Source organism: Eleginops maclovinus, chromosome 12 (assembly GCF_036324505.1).
Source record: "Eleginops maclovinus isolate JMC-PN-2008 ecotype Puerto Natales chromosome 12, JC_Emac_rtc_rv5, whole genome shotgun sequence".
Lineage (NCBI taxonomy): Eukaryota > Metazoa > Chordata > Actinopteri > Perciformes > Eleginopidae > Eleginops > Eleginops maclovinus.
Window position 1 is genome coordinate 12,320,791 of NC_086360.1, and position 18,879 is coordinate 12,339,669.

At 38.7% G+C, this 18,879-nt stretch overlaps 1 protein-coding gene across 3 annotated transcripts; it reads left to right on the forward strand.

Moving 5' to 3' along the window:
* The first annotated feature begins 594 nt into the window (after nucleotides 1–594).
* On the forward strand, nucleotides 595–18,786 carry lifra (LIF receptor subunit alpha a). 3 transcript variants are annotated; one of them, XM_063896793.1, is made up of 18 exons: nucleotides 595–741; nucleotides 6,612–6,809; nucleotides 7,016–7,152; nucleotides 7,499–7,652; nucleotides 7,882–8,157; nucleotides 8,291–8,417; nucleotides 8,940–9,076; nucleotides 9,196–9,338; nucleotides 11,048–11,201; nucleotides 11,547–11,611; nucleotides 12,869–13,106; nucleotides 13,333–13,518; nucleotides 13,706–13,807; nucleotides 13,972–14,121; nucleotides 14,260–14,397; nucleotides 14,615–14,708; nucleotides 14,937–15,003; nucleotides 15,128–18,786. In XM_063896793.1, exons 2-18 carry the CDS (start codon nucleotides 6,695–6,697, stop codon nucleotides 15,815–15,817), a joined length of 2,973 nt encoding a protein of 990 aa, XP_063752863.1. In that variant the 5' UTR covers nucleotides 595–741; nucleotides 6,612–6,694; the 3' UTR covers nucleotides 15,818–18,786. The 3 variants fall into 3 exon arrangements, with proteins under 3 accessions (XP_063752863.1, XP_063752865.1, XP_063752864.1); XM_063896795.1 differs by having other exon boundaries at nucleotides 617–746; XM_063896794.1 differs by lacking the exon at nucleotides 595–741 and adding an exon at nucleotides 6,342–6,470.
* Nucleotides 18,787–18,879: the final 93 nt, after the last annotated feature.

Consider the following 18,879-nt stretch of genomic DNA (forward strand, 5'->3'; position numbering starts at 1 on the left):
GACAAGATGGAAATACAAGCGTTTCCGTCAGTGGAGCTTCTAAGCTGACCTGCCTTTTATTTATTTTTCTATTTAAAAAAAAGTTGTATTTATATATTTATAATCTATTATTTTCTATTTTATTTATTTATTTTATTCCCCCCATGCCATGTAATCGAGTCTCTCCAAATAAATGCACCAGTGAAGTGGCTGCTGGATAGCTCAGTTATTAGAGGTGACGGCCCGTATGCATTGTTGTAGGTATGTAGGTTCAAGACTGGCCATGCCCTCTTTATCTCCCTTTGGTCACTGTATCTCCAATAAATTATTTGACTATGGCAAACAAAATATATTTTAAGTATCAAAAGAGTAGAACAGATAGAGTAGAACACATATACTCTTATTTATTTTTATGTATTTACTTTGATATTAAATGGTGTACTGTATGTTTGCATTGAAACCATAGACTGTATAAAACCATAGACTGTATAAACATTATATCCCGATTTTCCTGTCTGACTTTAATGCAGCAAGAAAATGCCCTCTCCTATGTGAGAAACAGTTGAGTGGAAGCCTATTGGTCAGTGCAAGTGTCAATCAAACGCCTGGTTCGCCCTATTCCAGTAATCCCAACCTACTCTGGATCCATAGGGAATGGTCCAACTACAGCACGGGGCAGGTTTTATTGAAGAATCCGGATTATTCGATTATTTAAACCGATACATATTACAACACCGAAAGGGATATCGTTTTACATAAGAGGTAATGTAAGTGTTATTTGTAAATGAATAATAACAGCTAACTGGTGTTGTATCTATCAGTGTTTTCCCAAACATTAGTGGCCTCTTCTGCGTGTGTTGTATGCTGTGCTAGCGGTCATGTGGGTTAAAAATGACATTTAGGTCAATTTATACACTGTCCCCCGGTAAAATGTTGTTATGAAAAGATTGCTAACTAAATGTTTAAAATGTTATCACCGTCTGTCTGTTGTTTATGGTAGTACTTGTATGAGAACGGTACCCATGTTGCTGCCCAGATGCTAATGCTAATATTGTGCTGTGATGATGCAGTTTGGGATACACACTTTTTCGGGAGAAGCACAATTCAATCCAAAAATAGCTATTACACATGAACACATACCGTTTAAAAAGTGTAAAGTGCTTAAAGCATGCACCTAACTTTGATAGGCCTATGTTTTTGTGTTTGGGTCCCTAAATGTTCGATATGACAGAACCATAATGTGCAGTTCGTCATCATGGTAGTTTGTTCACAGATTTAAGGGAGTCATAATAACCAGTGTTTTATTTTAATTGGCTTATGTATTGATAACAATCCAATTTGTTACAGTATGGATCATAGGCTATTTGTTCTCTCTCTTAGTCTTCAAATGATAAGGACCATGAAACATCATATTTTTAAGAAATATAGTGTGTTGCTACAATATGGCCTGCATGAACAGTTTTTCTCACTATGAACATATAGTATGTCCTCAGTGAAAAGTTGTAAAGAAATTGTCACAAGATTATGTAAATGACTGCATTTACAAGTTACAGTAATGTGTGTAATAATACTGTTGTCCAATATCACGTGAGATTTTAAAAAGAGGTGGTGAGTTTTCATTTTTTTATACTGTCGTCGTAGGGTTACTCAATACAAAAAACACTAATCATTATTAGCCAACATAACAAACAATGATTACAAGGTGCCTCCTTGTACCTGACAGGATAAAAGCCGCCCTGTTTGTGTGTTTCCCTATTACCAGTACTTTGTATTGTCTCTGCTTAAAAAAAGATCAAACTACTCTTTATACTTCTCTCAGGGTTGAACTGGCATACCTTTGCCTCAACTGTGTGTCTTTGATTTTCTAATTATCAAAAAGCAAAAATATAATAGCAATTAGTGCATTTCTAAAGATACTTTTTTACTCAGTTCCTGTTGCTTCAGAGTTTTACATTTACATTCATAAAAGCTTACAGGGAAACGGAAGGAAGGAAACAGTGTTTGGTTGAGGTCCAAAAGCCACACACACAGGACTGAATGTTCTCCACTGAGGTCAGAGCACCGACATTTCACACACAGACGCTCATCTGTTAAATCACTCGGCTTTTCACTTATTCTCTCACTTGCATCCGGCTTCCTCTGGTCCCATTTGGAGGTCAAACATAATTTGCACCAACTTTAGCTCATGTTTCAAAATGTCACCACACTTGTATAATACACTCGAGGCACTGTGTGCTTATGTCTTTGGACCTGATGGTCATCGTATGACAGCGTAATGACAACGTTGCTCGGTGAAGGCTGAGAACCGACACAGAGGTTTTTCCTGACTCCATTTCAGCGGCCTTCCCACACAATTGAGGAAAAGAAAGTAGTATCTGTTGTTTTTCTTTTATCTCTAAACATGTTCCTACTTGCAAAACAAATCATTGATACTACAGAAAACAAGGGGAGGTGTCCTGACTGAGTTTGTTGAGTCTTTTAATGACATTTATGTCAGCTACTGTGGGGACAAATAAGGCCTTTATGCACTGAACAAATGTGTGTTTCTAAGAAATGATTGCCTCACTGGTTGATCACTCCTGCGCTGTATATTTTGGGTGTGAGTATACTTGGACATTTTCCATGGCATTCTCCCAAGTGGCTGCTTTGCAAAACAGAACAGATGCAAAGTCCAGTGTGGAGAAGGGCCATTTTGTCAGGGTCAATATTTTCATTCCTATAAAAGTTGTTCTGCGGGCAAACAAACAATGTTCTGGTTTGGTTTTTAAGTAACAGAAACATCATTGGGGTTTTCGTAGATTGCGGCCACGTTTATAACCTTGCAGGACAAGTGCCAGAGCCCAGCAGAGTGGTATTGATTTGTGTGCATTTGTAGCTATCAGTTTCTGGGTAAGATTTCCCAGAATCTGTTGCTGTTCTTCTACTTACCATCAGAGCAAGTTTTTTTTTCCTGGTGTTAGATGGTGGTAGGATATAGAGACATTTTCTGAAGGATCTGTGACCCTTTAAACATATAACTGCTCTTTTTCATGTGCTGACCTCTGTGGTCCAGGCACAGAAGTGTGTGATATTGTGACTACACACAGCGGTGTTTATGTTGAGCCATACCTCTGAATTTCATCTGGAGGTGATGTTTTTAGAGCCAGGAACACACTGGAAGACTTTTAAAAACCCTTGCCAAGTATAGAAAACTCAGTACTGATTTTATTTAGTTTTTTTGGCTGCAGCAGTGGTTGCTCCATAGAGGCTCTGCTATATTCAGATAGTTAGTAAAACATGTGCAGCAGCACACCAATACCTAATACATTTCTGTAAAAAATGCAAATTAAAACTAGTTATTATGTATTTAAAAAGAAAACTGAATGGACAAGAAGTTCAGGCATGTAGGTTGCATGTCTGAATAGGATCTCCTTTTTAATAACCGTATGTGAAACCACTTTAGGAGCCATCAATAAAAAGTAAAACACGTCTCTTACTCCTGCTGCTGCTAAATCATCTGAAGGGAAGAAAATGCATCTCGTACCACATTAATTATTGTCAAGACATGTTATTGTGATTTCTTTCTTTGAACTATAGGTCTGTTTCAAGCTACTTGTTAGTATTTTTTAGTAACCTCTCTTTATCGTTGCATTTATCAATGTATTTGCATCTGTCCACAGGGTCTACATAAAAAAGAAAATAATCTTTGTTATTTGGAATAAAACATTGAGATGTTTAATAAGCAGGCTAAAAAAGTGTCCCCTTGCTTTTTTTCCCCAAGATGTTAGTTATCTCTTTGCTGAAATCAGAGTGTTTGTGTAGCCTCATGCAGTAGAAGTATTTAGCACCTGCAGCAGCTTTTTGTTCTCACTGCACCAAGAAAGGAAAACAACTATATATCATCCGCCATGTTTTGGGGAAATAATTGGAAAAATAGAGGAAAGCAGGTTGTGTTTTGTTCTAACATTATTATTTGATACCACTTTTAGAAGGAATAAATAGTTGTTGGCACAGATATCTTTCTGTTTTTAATCTAATTTGAATCAATCTCAAATTGCTGTTTAAACATACTTATCTATTAGCAGAGATACCGGCTATGAAACTAGATGCAAAGAAATGTCCTCTAATTAGTTTCATTAGATTACTGAGCTCATACTTTAAGTAAATGCACCAGACCTAAATGACTTACACATTACTCCGTGGCTGTCTTGGTTTTTTCCTTTTTTTAAAGAAGCTTAAAGTTAGGGTTATACAATTTGTTTTTGTTATTCAAAATGGGCGTTTCTTGAATGCTTTTATTTGGCGGTCAGCTCATGTTGTTGCGGTTATGGGCTTGGCAGTGCTTAAGGATTTCTTTTTTATTCAGCTATCATGCAGTTTGAGGCCTGTCTCAGCCTGCCTCAAGAGATACCAGACAAATTGAACGGCAGCTTTTGGGTGGCGGTTAAACACACAATGACTGAGAATTACATTCACACCCCTGCAAGTTCAACAAGGCCAAGGCTCGGAACAGAATGATTGCAACATCTCCTCTAATGCTTAAATCAGACAGGTTGATCCTGTCTTTCTATTTGAAGAGAGAGAACATTAATCACAGACATTGCAGTCTGGTGGACTTGGCATTCCCAAACTAGGTTTTTTTTGTTTTCCAACTGTGTGGAAATTTGAAATGCATTGTATCTTTTTGTCTTCACTTTTGTATCATTACATTGCAGCATGACTAATGTGGTTTTGTTGCATCCAGTCTTACACATTCTTTTCATTAGTAGAATTTCAAGAGTTTCTACATTGTAGAAATGCTGCTGATTCTTTTTGATTAAACATTAGTCCATAAAACATGACAATAGTAAAACATGCAAAAAGCCATTAAAACCCACAGTGCTGTTGTCTTTAAATTCCTTTTTGTCGGACATTTCACAACCATTTTCAGTTTATTATCGTCATATAAATGTAACATATCCTCAAAAGTTGGGAAGCTTTAACCAGTTGATTTCTGCTTTGTAAAAAGAAAGTATGGGGTTTGCAGTTGACAGCCAGCCATAGCCTGTCAACCAATGGTGGCAGTGCACCTGTAGCTAGAAAGGTTGAAGGATGTGGGACGAAGGCAGAAATCAATAGGCTACAGGGTGAGCTTCCATCAACATAAACCAGGTTATGCTGGTGGATGAATATTTCCCTGAAGAAAATAGTTTTAATGGGTTGTTCATCTTCAAACTAGTAGCCTTCAGCCGGTGTGCTTTTGTGTACTGGTCTGTAATGCATGTAGAATAAATAAAGCTGGTGTATTTCGAATGTAGCTGGCAATAGTTTAACTTGAAGAGTTTGTTGAGTGTATTATTTATTCCTCCAGAACATTTTCCCAGACATTAAGGTTCTGCAGCACTGTGTACTGACTGAAATGATAGTGAAAGTGTTTTGCTGTACCTGTTTTATTTATTAGCTCTAAAACACATAGCATGTCCTTGTGCTTTAAATGTGGCATCACATAATACCAACTCGATAGTATTGTAAAGAATAGTTAAAGCATGCCTTCAAAAAATGGTGTGCTTATGCCTTTGATCCTGGCAGCGTAATGACAGCGTTGCTCTGTGTAGGCCGAGAACAAACACAGAGGTTTTTCCGTCCCACATAATTAAGGATGAGAAAATAGTAGCACAGATTTTCTTCTTTGTTTTAAATTTGTTGTTGTGATGTTAAGATAGTTTAAGGTTTGTTGTTGTGTATACTGTACAAATGGATAAATATTAAGAACTTAGAATATATCAAGTACTGTCAGGGTTAAATAAATATGGAAAACCATGCATCTAAGATAGGTTTCATCACAAATATCACAATATGATATGGCTTGTGGTGTTTTCCATGTGGCAATCTGGAGTAATTTAGGTTGTATGGCTACAATTCATTTTGTACTTTTGTCCTTGGTTTGGCTCCAGCTGGGATAAGATTCCACTTTATGCTTTAGGGTGTCTTTGAGACTATATGTTGACTTAAAGTCATTGGTGATGTTCCTCAAAAAGATAAATAGAGTTAATAATAGTGAACCAGTAATTTCCATTTGCTAACACAATGTAGTCTTTACGCATATGGAAAAAAGTGTGCCAGCTGCCACACATACCTTCTCATTTAAAGCAAACATAGATAATTTCCACATGCCAGGAAACGTTATTTAACTACTGGGGACACAAATAAAGCATTTTACAACAAGCAAATGTGGGTTTCCAAGATATGATTGCAAACGTTGATCCGTCCTGCACATTATATTCTGTGTGTGAGTACACTTACACATTTTTCTTGGCATAACCCGAAATGGCTTCTTTGCCCTGCTGATTAGTCAAACAGAACCGTGGCAAAGTCCAGTGTGGAGAGAGGCAGTGTTATTTAGGGGAGAATATACCATTGATACAGGGCATTGAAAAGCAGTTCAAAGTTGTCCTCTTCTCAGCACCGCCTTCATATTATGAAACAGCACTAAGTCTTGACTGTCTTCAGGAAAGGAATATTATTTATTGAAAGTAGGTTTCCAAATTAGGGACGTTCTAACTTTGATTTGGTTGAATGTGAATGTTGAATATGTTTGTTTTACCAGATCTGAATTGTATTCATTGTACATTTTACCATGTTCTCTCTCTTTCTTCTGCTTTCTGTTCCCACAGAGCCACCTGTGTCTTGCCTCTCAGGATGTGTAGCATGGTGTTGCTGTAGGGGCACTTTAGGATTAGCAGACCGTGACCCCACTATGGACACCATGCCTCATTTAAGTGTCAATCGCAGCTCAAAGCCTAACTGTCGCACAGTTTGGCTCATCTCAGTCCTCGTAGGCCTATTGGCTATACACACGTATGCCAATGATGGTAAGAAACAAACTACACTTCATATATGAATAATTTACTATGCTCAGTACACACAAAGTTAAAAGTCTTGAATATTGATTAAATATTGCAAACATGTGTCCTCTGGTTATTTGTGGCTAAAACTAAAAACATGTTTGCCGCTTCAAACTTACCTTGAGTGAATATAGTTTGTACTTGAAATCGCTTATTCATGGTCTTTTTTCTAGTCCTTCCTGTACCACAGCAGGTGAGCCTGTCAGCCAACATGGACTCACAACAACTATCCATATCATGGCTGGCAGGAGCAGCCACAACCTTTGACCTTGTGATCCTAAGAACTGAACTAGATGAAACTGTCCTCTCTGTAAGCATTTCTTTTTTGTTATCATGCTTCTCTTATTGCACGGTTATAAGTTGGTTATATCCTTATGCAAAAATAGGCATCGCCTGACCTACAGTTTACATCTGATGCATTTGTTGATAATTAAATATATATTGCGCTGTCAGCGGTTTTATTTTTGGCCAGACCATTACATTAAGTATTTTTGATGAGGTTTCCTTATAATAGTTTATTTGCCTTGGCAGTACACTTTGCAATCATAGCTTATTTGATATAATAATTCAGTGCAATAATAATAGTTTTTTTTCCTGTTTGATCTTTGAGTGTCATCTAGCAGCTTCATGTTCTTACCCTCACTGGGTTTCTGTAGGAGACGGTGTCTGTGATGGTGAGTCAGCTGAGTGGTCGGCATGAGTGGAACTGGACCTCAGTTGAACCTCTGGAGTGTACCTCGCTGTCCATCAAAATCCGCTCAAGAGAAGGACAGACAACAAGTGAATGGAGCAACACTGAGATACTACAAGGTCAGAGGGGCCTAAAGTCACATAAACATAAATACTGCTTTGCTTGACCTTCAATCTCAAGGGCCATTTCTGATTAATGTTTTTCTCTGAAAGCTGTCTCCAGAAAAATGGCTTTCCTTTGTCTCTAATTAAAGATCACTATTTATATATCTAGCTTCCCTTTTGTCTGTCATTATTGAACATTTGAACACCCTGCTCTTATTCTTTCTCCCTCTCTTGTTTTGTTTAGGTAGCGATCTCCCCAGTGAAGAGAATTTTCAGATATTCCCCCTCGACAAAGTCGTACCCGTGGGAGCCAATACCACCTTCTGTTGTATTATGAAAGAGGGGAATCAATTTGGGAAAATCAGATACGGCAATACAGACCTGATCTCAACTCGACTAAGTAGGCGAAGTTACGCCACTACAGTGTTTAATCAGGGTCTGTCCAGCTCATCGGGATCCAACGTCATCTGTTACGACAACACAGAACAATTAATAACTGGAGTGGCGGTGTTTGTTGGATGTAAGATAAAAAATAACTGAACTGTTAATGGTTGTCTTAATCTTCATTTTTTATGTTTACACAGTCTTTATGTTTTTTAAGTGTATATGAATAAACCAAAAACTCAGTTTCTAATTATTTTCCCCTTCCCCAGATCCACCACTGCCCGGTGATTTTGTGTGTGAGACTCGTGACCTAACCTCGACTGTGTGCTTGTGGAACGAAAGACGAGACACAAATTTGTACAAGTCACGAGGAACACGCTACACGCTGAACAATAGGTAACACAGTCACTCTTGTATATGCAAAGAAATACTTTAAAAACTGCTGAACCTCATCTGGGCTAAATGGAAATTTGAATAACTAGTTCAGGATAGCAGTGGCAATGATGGATGTTTACCCGAGTCCGATTCACAGACATGTATGGACAATAAGACAGATGTTACAATGCCACTTTCTGAAAAATGAACCCTGCATTATTTATAATTGTAATGACTCTCCTTCTGCCAGGAAAAAAACAGTCAACCAAGAGAAAGAAAAAAAGGCACTAGGTCAAAGTGACCACTCTCTGCTTCTGTGTGTCCATCAAAAATATGTTGGTGGACAGGCTCTCTGCCAGACCTTTTACAGGAATATTCTGAAGGCTGGCTTGAAGAGAAGTTACTATGAATGTGTTAAGGACTGTGTCTGTAGGTCAGAATGACCGTCTAAAGTGATTATATTTGATGTCATTAGGTTGCTTTGATATTCATGTTCTTAGAGAATCCGGCGTTTATTTTTTATCTATTATCGTTTCTCTGTAGACCATGTGCTTTGGAATGGTCACGGAACCCGCAGAAAGAATATCGTGTGGCTAACTGGGAGGGTAAATGGACCCTGGTGGCTGTGAATGCTCTCGGCCAGTACAGCCTCACTGACTCCGCTAAACTCAGTCACAGAGGTAGGTGTATCACTCTAACCTTATCAAGTCAACGGACAGTTTTTCAAAGACGAGGTAATGTACAAGTAAAAAGCACTGTCCCACCCCCCCTCAGTTCACTGATTGTTTTCCCTCCTCAGTGAATCCAGTAGCACCAGAACACCTGACCTCTGTTGTCCATGCCTTGAATGCCACTGTGCTGTGGCAGTTGAAGTACGATGGCTACTACTCCCTGGCTCTTGTCTGCCAGGTAGAGCTCACCTCCCAAGGGTACAAAACAAAGGTTAGTTGTTTGTGTGTGTGTGTGTGTGTGTGTGTGTGTGTGTGTGTGTGTGTGTGTGTGTGTGTGTGTGTGTGTGTGTGTGTGTGTGTGTGTGTGTGTGTGTTAGGCCTGTTCATTTAATCGGTTTTAAATCGTAATCGCGATTATTTAGTAAGGACGATGTTAAAAACGTGTAAATCGTTAAAAATGATTTTTCACTTTAACTAGGGTAATTACGGTACAGCCCCCGTTCATACTCCGCGTTGTAAAGTCTGTCTTAAGTCCGTGGCGGTTAAAGAACACAGCACGACTAATTTATTTCAACACCTCCAGAAAAACCACGTACCGGAATGGCAGCAGTGTGTTGCAGCGCGGACCGCACAAGAGAACGCGGATGCGGCTAAAACACCACCACCAACTCCGAAGCAAGTAACTCTGCCGGTTTCGTTTTCACGTGTTGTACCGTACGACAAGACCGAAAGGAGGTAGAAAAATATTACGGATGCAGTCGCGTTTCACATCGCAACAGACATGTATACGACGGAGTATTAGGGCCACATATGAAGAAAAAAAATATTTTTGCCGTGACGAGATTAAAGTCGACACGGCGACTTTAAAGTCGACACGGCGACTTTAAAGTCAACATGTCGACATTAAACTCGAAATGTCGAGAATAAAGTTGAAATGTCATGTCGACTTTAATCTCGACGTGTCGAGATAAAACTCGAAATGTCGAGAATATAGTTGAAATTAGTTGGGAGACATAGCAACCGCTCCCACAGGTCCTGCACTGAATCCGAAATGGCTTGTGTAGATCATTTGGTCAAATTATACTTCCGAATTGGATTTAACAATAAAGAGATCCTCGCTGTTTTAGCGCAGAACCACAGTGTGGTGATTAGTGTAAGAACCATGCGTGACTCAAACTGCACCTGTGGAGCGGTTGCTTTCTCTCTGAATAGTTTTCAGTGTCAATTGACATAAAGTCGAGATTATTCTCGACATAATATTTCAACTTTATTCTCGACATTTCGAGTTTAATGTCGACATGTTGACTTTAAAGTCGCCGTGTCGACTTTAATCTCGTCACGGCAAAAATATTTTTTTTCTTCATATGTGGCCCTAATACTCCGTCGTAGACATGGCCCCGATATACACAGTCGAAACGTCTGGCTTCCAACATTTGCTTCATGTGCTGGACCCCCGCTACAAGCTCCCAGCCCGAAAACATTTCGGCGAAGTTGTCTTGCCCCGTCTGTACAACACTACTCGTGCGAAAGTGACAAAAAAGCCATTTCTTTTGTCATTTCACAAAAAAATCGTAATCGGAAATCGGGTTTTGAGAGAAGAAAATCAGGAATTTATTTTTGGCCAAAATCGAATAGCCCTAGTGTGTGTGTGTGTGTGTGTGTGTGTGTGTGTGTGTGTGTGTGTGTGTGTGTGTGTGTGTGTGTGTGTGTGTGTGTGTGTGTGTGTGTGTGTGTGTGTGTGTGTGTGTGTGTGTGTGTGTGTGTGTGTGTGTGTGTGTGTGTGTGTGTAAGATAAGGACCACTTTGTTTGTGTTTTTACTCCTGCCTTTCTTAGTGCACAGAACCATCTTTCTTTTTTTTGGGGTCCATCTCAATTGGTTTGTGTACATTCAATATGTCAGTCACTTAGATATCTTCCGTTGTTCACCTACATTTCCTTTAGAACACCAGATAATAATGCTGTCTAATGTGTGTCTCCAGCATACCTTCACCGGTGTTGGTCTGCGGTCTGCGGTTCTACCCGACCTGTATCCTTACGAGGATTACAGTGTTCAAGTCCGCTGCGGGGCCCAGCAGAATTTCTGGAAGTGGGGAAGCTGGAGCGAAACAATTTCTTTCAAAACCAGCAGTCTTGGTAAAAGTTTACCTGTTGTGAAGTGTCTTTATGTCATAATAGATTTCAGTTTTTTCTATTTAAATTGTTTTTTTCCAGGGTTGTAATATACAACTTGTAAAACAACAGGTATTTAGTTTTTGTAATTTCTTGAAACTGTTGACCACATTTCTGGCCGTTTATGTTTATAACAAATAATTTAGTTGCTACATGCTGACTCATCTAAAATGATTAACCACGATTCTGAGGAACAGCTTTTTGTGTGTTTTTTAAGCTCAAAAGAATTTTCCTTTTTTCGTCTGAACTTTTAGTCAAAGCAGAAGCTGTGGGGATTTGTATTCAGTGGTATTTTTTGTGTTCTCTCAGTTCCAGAATCTCCTGATATGTGGGTGTGGATGAACAAAGACTACACCGGGCAGGTCATGTGGAAGGTATTTTCTATTTTTTGTCTTGCAAATAAACTAGTTTAGACTTTGATTGTCGATTTACAATTGATAATTTGCTATTTTTACTGCATTAAACACAGATTGATCACAACATCACATAAGCTACAAGTGTGTTGTTTAATTTAAAGGTGTACTGTATATACATTGTCTCAGGTTATCCTCCTTCCTTCTTTGACTCTTTCTCTATTTTGACATGAATAAACTTTACATCAGGGGTGTCAAACTCAATTTCCTCACGGGCCACAATAGCATTATGGATGCAGTCAAAGGGCCGGTTTTAACTTTAAGACAATATAAATATACATATATAATATATATCAAATAATGTATTATATTACATTATTGCCTCTGCATTGGATAATTATTGGTTTGGGTAATAACTACATCTGAGGCAGAAGTCTAGGGCAAGTAATTGCAAGGGAAAATATGCAACAATTACAACACTTGTACAATTTATTTTTAAAATGTGTTTGGTAGCATTAACACATTGTGCACTGACATATGGTGCACGTAGACACAGAAATACTGTATGTGGGTGCACACTTACATTTCTCTATCTGTTAAATCAATCGGGATGGTGATGGCGGAAGTTTTCCTCCCTACCTTCACAAACTTACACACGTATTTGACACAGTATTTATCGTCTGAATATAGAGAAAACAAATTCATAAGCTGCAAGTCAAGACCTCATATCTTCTCATATCACAAAAGTGGAAATAACCGTAATGCAAGTTTTTTTTAAAACATAAATCCATGTGTGTCTCTGAATGAGCTGTAGCGAACAGAGCGGGTCATTCTGCGAGGAAGAAGCGGTCTGTCGGTTCTGGTTCAGCTGTTTATTGTCTCTGTTGCTGAAGCAGACTTTGCTTCGTGTTTGGTGTCTCGCTGTGACCTTGTAGCTAAACTTTGTCACTCACTGCCTGACTCCACAGTGACTGAGGTTGCTTCAGTGCGCATGTGACAAAACGAGATGAATTGTAGGACATGTAGTTTATGGGCAATGAGCTTCTGTAAAGCGGCTTGTAGCTGTATAATAAACGTATTATATTATTGAAAAACTCTCGCGGGCCACATAAAATGAGTTTGCGGGCCATATTTGACCCGCGGGCCTTGCGTTTCAGACGTATGCTTCAAATCTTGTGAATATGTAAATATCATGCATGCCAGAAATTTTAAGTAAAACAGGATTTAAAATGTCTTTTTCTCTCCTCCCATCCTTCTTTTTTAATTGATCTCTTCTAGCCTCTGACTCGAAGACAGAGCCGTGGTCTGATGACAGGTTATGAAGTTACTCTCTGGAGCCCGGAAGAACATTTACAGCACACAGAAATCGTACCACTGGATATCTTTGCTGTACCAATCAACCTGACACAGATCGCTACCGTCAGCAGTGACAACATGGTTATGGCAACTGTAACAGCAAAGAACACTGAAGGGGTTTCTCAACCTGCGAGTGTACTTATACCTCTACGTTTGACAGGTATGTAGAAATGTGTGTATTTGCTATTAAAGAAGCAAGTCAGCAGGCAAAAAAAGGATTAGTTTAATTATTCTTAGAGTTGAAGTCTTTTTAGTATGACATAGAAATGTTGAATTACGTTTTTAGGTACTGGGAGCAACTGTATAATTTGGTTTGGTTCTGCTCACTTTGAATATGAGGACATGCAGTTTCTACATTGCTGAATACATTTTTTTTTTCTTTCCAGATGTTGATCCCCTTGCTGTGTCCCGGGCCGTTTATACGGACCAAGGTTTCTCTCTGTTCTGGCAGAGCGATGCCAACGCCACCTTTGCTTATGTGGTAGAATGGTGTAATGCTTCTTGCAAGTGGAACTGTCTTGTGGACTGGATCAATGTGGCTCCCGGAAACACTAATGTCTCAATTGAGTCAGGTATGCATGACTTGAAGTCTCCTTTAAAAAGATATTCACTTCCAGAGTCTTTAAAAATATGTCATCAAAATATTTTTAAATGTACAGCGCAGGCAGAAAGAACACCACCATCATTGTCCCCCCTTGGCATTACTTACTGTGGACAGTTTTTAGCGATTCAAAATGTAAAATGTTTCTATGCCATCAGCCAACTTCCAGCCGGGTGTGAGGTACAACATTTCCTTGTACAGCAGCTCGTCAGAGGCCCCAGAGCTGCTGCAGCGCTGGCAGGGATATATGCAGGAGCTTGGTAAGGATAGCACTGCATGTGAAAAAACGTAGGCTTTCAAGAAGAAATTATTTCATAAGTCATACTTTTACATTTGAATTGCTGAGCCTTGTTCTGGTTTTCTTTGTTTTGCCTCTCACCCATCCCTTCTTTTTTTTTTTAACCCTTCCTCACGTCTTCCACAGTCCCTTCCAGTCCTGTCATGTCTCTGTTAACCACCCAGCAGGACTCTGATATTCTCCTGAGCTGGGAACAGATCCCGCTGGTCAGCAGGAGAGGCTTCGTTCTGGGCTACAACATTTACATGAGCAGTGGCTCACAGTTCACACTTCTAGGTAAATGTATACAAATGCATTAATTACAACAATCATCAAAATATGAATTTTGTGCATTTTGTGTCCTGTTAAACTCACACACTTTCTTCCTCATTTTCTCCCTCCATTTTTATGTGGTTGCACATGTGCTTTACACAGCCAACCTGTCAGACCCAGGAAGCAGGAGCTACAAAGTCAAAAGTATGCCTGAAGGCTCCTATAAATTTACTGTCAAGGCTTACACCTCAGCAGGCGAGGACACAGGCGCCACTGCATCCATAATGCTGGAGCCATTCAGTAAGTTAATGTAGAGTTATATGTTAATCACTTTGACTGGTTATTTACATTTGTGTTTATTCTACAACTACTACAAACGATACATGTACAAATAGATGTTATACAAACAAAAATATTAACAAGTGAACCAACCATGAGTTATAATTCAAAAGCAGGAAAAATGTTATCTTGCTTTAGTCCTAATATCTCTAATCATTTTACTGTCTTGTCCTGACAGCTGATAGGCTAATTCTGGAAATCTTGGCTTCCTTGGGAGTCACAGCCCTATTCCTGGTCATTGTCACCTTTATATGCTACAAGAAAAGGCAATGGTGAGACTGTTAAGCTATATTCTGTGTCTCTTTCATGTGCGATTCATAAATATTGCAGCTAGTATACACAGAGCAGCATTTGTTTAAATCAACAAAATATGCCAAAATCCAGTAAACGCAGCACAACTTGTAGAACTGTTTTGAAAATTCACTATTTGGAGGTACTGTTAATTTGTAAAAATGTCATGAACATTTATTTTAAAGTGAATATAATTGCTTTGTCACCAGGGTGAAAAAGGCATTCTATCCAGACATACCTGAGCCCAAGCTGCCTGGTGATTGGTCCAGGTCACAGGTAAAGTATCAGTCTAACTCAATCTGACCCTTACTATTTACCGTTTCTTTTTTTATGTTCCTGATTGTCTCTTGTGAGGAGACTGAGGCCGTTCTTGGTATAAACTATGATGTTTGTCTCACAGGCACCGTTGGATGTAAAGCCTCCTCACCACAGTTTGGTCCATATGGTAGAAAGGCCTGAGTGGGATTCTAGTAAAGAAGCACTCGTCGTCATTCCTGAAGAAGACGAGGATGAAGATGGGCAGGGGATAGGAGAGGCGCTAGCTGACACAGATGAGCCAACGTCATTACGCTACTACAACCAAGTAGTAGATGAACGGCCCATAAGACCACGTTACCCAGACTCTTCTGATTCTTCCGCGTCCTCTTTAGATTCAGCACGCACCGATGTGACATACACAGGGATCCAGACATCAGGGTCTTTTGTCTTCCAGCTGGATTCTCATGGCTCTTCTGAGGGCCACCAACCCCAGGCTGATCCATCTTTCTGTGCAGGAGGAGGGGGAGGTTACCGACCCCAGATGCAATCTAGAGTCGTTAGTGATGACACGGGCCCAGCATCACCCAATCCTTATCCGGATCCTGAGGCTGCCAGTGGCGGGGGCTACAAACCCCAGAGCTCCTGGCAAATGGACTCCCCAGTGGAGGATGGGGAAGGTGGCAGCCGTGCACCCTCTCTTGGTTCCCCCACCTCAATTGCTTCCACTCAGTTCCTCCTCCCTGATGGAGAGGAACATACAGAGGAAAAACGACAGCCCTCATCATCAGCAGCAACATGGTTAACCAACTTGCTGTCATCCACAAAACCATGAATCATCTCTGTCTCAATAGTCGCAGCCAGGCCAAGGGGAGTTACATAACCCTTGTTGGATCATTTCTGTTACCAGTGTCATTTACAAAACAAGCCTAATCCATATGGTCTACATAAATGTCCCCTCTGATGTAGTACTGCATTACAGTTGCACTTAGACAGCAAGTTTATGATGCAATTTAAGGAGTTTATTCCAAAGATAAAGAAAAGTGTATATAGTTAATTTTATGACATGGAAATATCATAGATCAAAATCTGTATATTTATGTATCAAAACATTTATATTCTGACAACAAACCACTTCAAAAGATTTCTTTATGAATCTTTTAAACCATATGTATAGCATCCCTTGGCAATCCTTTGACTCCCTGTGATGGGCAGTTAGCGATGGCGTATCCTGTTACAATTGAGTATATCCAGTTTATCTTCCATTTTAGATGTTTTTATTTGACTGTGATGTGAACTTTACTACACTACAGAAGAAACATGAAACTATGAATGTTTTAAACCAAATGACACTACAAAAAAAGTAAAGCCATTTTTTTGGACGACACTACAAAGAAAGAGTTTCTATAGAAATGATCCATGTGTTCTGCTGGTCCGCCATTGGGATAATCTTGCCAGTTTTGTGACAGTCAATGAGCTGCTGAAAGAAAGAGGCATTTAGCTGTAAATAAAAGTGATACAATTTAAATGCATGTTAAGAAGGCCCTCTCCTAGATCAATAAGGTGGTTCATATCCTCATATTATATATATTTTTCACAAATTACTGTCTGAACAGTGGGATGTTGAAAGATGAACTTGTGAAAAAGAAAAGTTCATATTTTACACAGATACACAAGTGGTGCTGTCTGTAGTTGTCTGGAATAGTGAGGGTGTTGAGACATGTGGATATATACACTGATATAAGCTAGAACATGAATACAAACTGATTTACTGACACACTAATATGTTACTTTCTTTCTTAACACATTTTTGTTTGTTTGTTGTAATTGTATTTATTTCACAGTCAGGTCAGTACCCGTTTTTGTGATTTGCACTATCCTCAAGTTGATGATTGGTATTAGACAGATTATGTTAATTAACTTGGAGGGTTATTTGCAGTGTTTTAATTGCCTTGATAAATGTAATGCTTCCAGTCTCTTGCATCAACTTAAGTTTCACACAATGCCTTGCTACTAAATGTTATGTATAAGAAAAACATTTCTTTTACAATAGGGACTTTATTGGATCGGACAACCAGAATCCTCTGGCACTGAGTGTAACATCTACAAAGTATGTCCTTTTAATTGACTTTGTTAAGCGCTGACATTTCTAAACTTTGGTTAATATAAAATTAACACATTGCTGTGAGAAAGCTTCTTTATTTTTTGGAAGATCTAAGTCTACAAAACATGTTTGTTTTCAAATTTCAAATATGTTTATTCCATTATTTATATCAACTCCTCTTCGTACATTTTGTGACTGGAGAAAGGAATCATGAAATGCTTCTTCTGACAAAAATGTGTGGAAATGGCCATTTAGGAATGGAATATTCCTAAATGGAAAGCTCTTTGTCATATCCATTATGGAGTCAAACAAGCCTAGGATTCCCAAAAGATTATTCAAATAATATTTTATATTATAATCCAGCAGTAAAAAGGATGTTTATTTTACCATATCTCTCAGGCCCTTTCTTGCCCATGTGGCAACCCTTTTGTTTCTTAGTGCCTCCAGCCAACAAGCTTTAAGTAAAACTACTGTGATATGAATGATGACTTTGACTTAGTATGGATGGCTTCACTGATGATGAATTAATGACAGGCAGGCAGTACTCTTTGACTACTGAGAAAAATGTCTCCTTTTTCATTGTCTTGTAACACTGACTTCAATTTTAACTAGGGAAAATGGTTGAAAATATGAGATAAAAGCTAGAGCTTTCACTAGTCATATTAAGTAAATGGTAAACCAATCAGTTTAAGGTCAGTGATCACGTTAAGGCAGTGCTAAAGGGTGGAAACAGCGTTCAGTATTTAAACATGACTGCTTTTTCAAACAAGATCTGCTTTGGAGACTCACCTATGCTATGTGTTACATGCTCTTGGTTTGTATACACAAAATGGCACCTTTTAATTTTGTATTTGAAATCTCTTCTTTTATACAACTAATTGTACATATGTGTACATTTCTTCCCCTTACACATTACACATTGATATTACCTATTCTACAACAGTCAGAGTTAATTTGGACTTACCAGCTTTCTTGAGAGAAGAAGAGTTGATGTTGGCGATACTAGTTATGTAAAGTCCTCTTGATTTATAAAGGCATCACTCTTGACTGTATTTGTTGTCTGCTTATATACACAGAAGCTTTTTGCCGGAACAATCATGTAACCTGATGTAGAATTGTGATTCTGGCTGCTTATAAAATGTATTGTACTTCCTTATCAAAGCAGTATCACTATGCCAGACACATTGTAATTATTAGACTCACTATGCAGACTCTCACAGTCTGACTTGCAATTATCCATTGAGTCGAGTATTTTCTATGGTCCACCCACATTTTTTATTTTAACCTATGCTTACTCTGTAGAAAGTTACACTTCTGTGCGGTATACAGCAGGGTACACTTGCAGTATTCATCTCTGGTCTTGGATGTTTTTTGTGAAATTGGTGCATGTTGTAAAAACTATTACTACAAAAAAGTGTCTGGTAAGTCCTTTAAACTCCATGTATATGTTACCTTATAGCTTTAGAAATGTTACATTGACTTGTGTCTTCACAACAACATGACTGAAGATATGTGCTCCAGATAAGGTTTTCATTTTATTTTAATTGTCATGATATTTTGCAGAACCTTTTGAAATGGATTAAATAAAAAGAAACCATGTGCTTCTGATTTAATAAAGACATGTTAACACTTATAACACAAATCAAGTTGCTACTTGTTTAAATGCAATAAAGTCATTTGTCTGGCAACTTGTCAGTTTATCACAGTTTTCTTTCCAATTCTTTCCAGGATTGTGAAAAGTCTGTTGCCATTTACCATTACCAATGGGTTATGTAGTGCGTGTATATTAACAA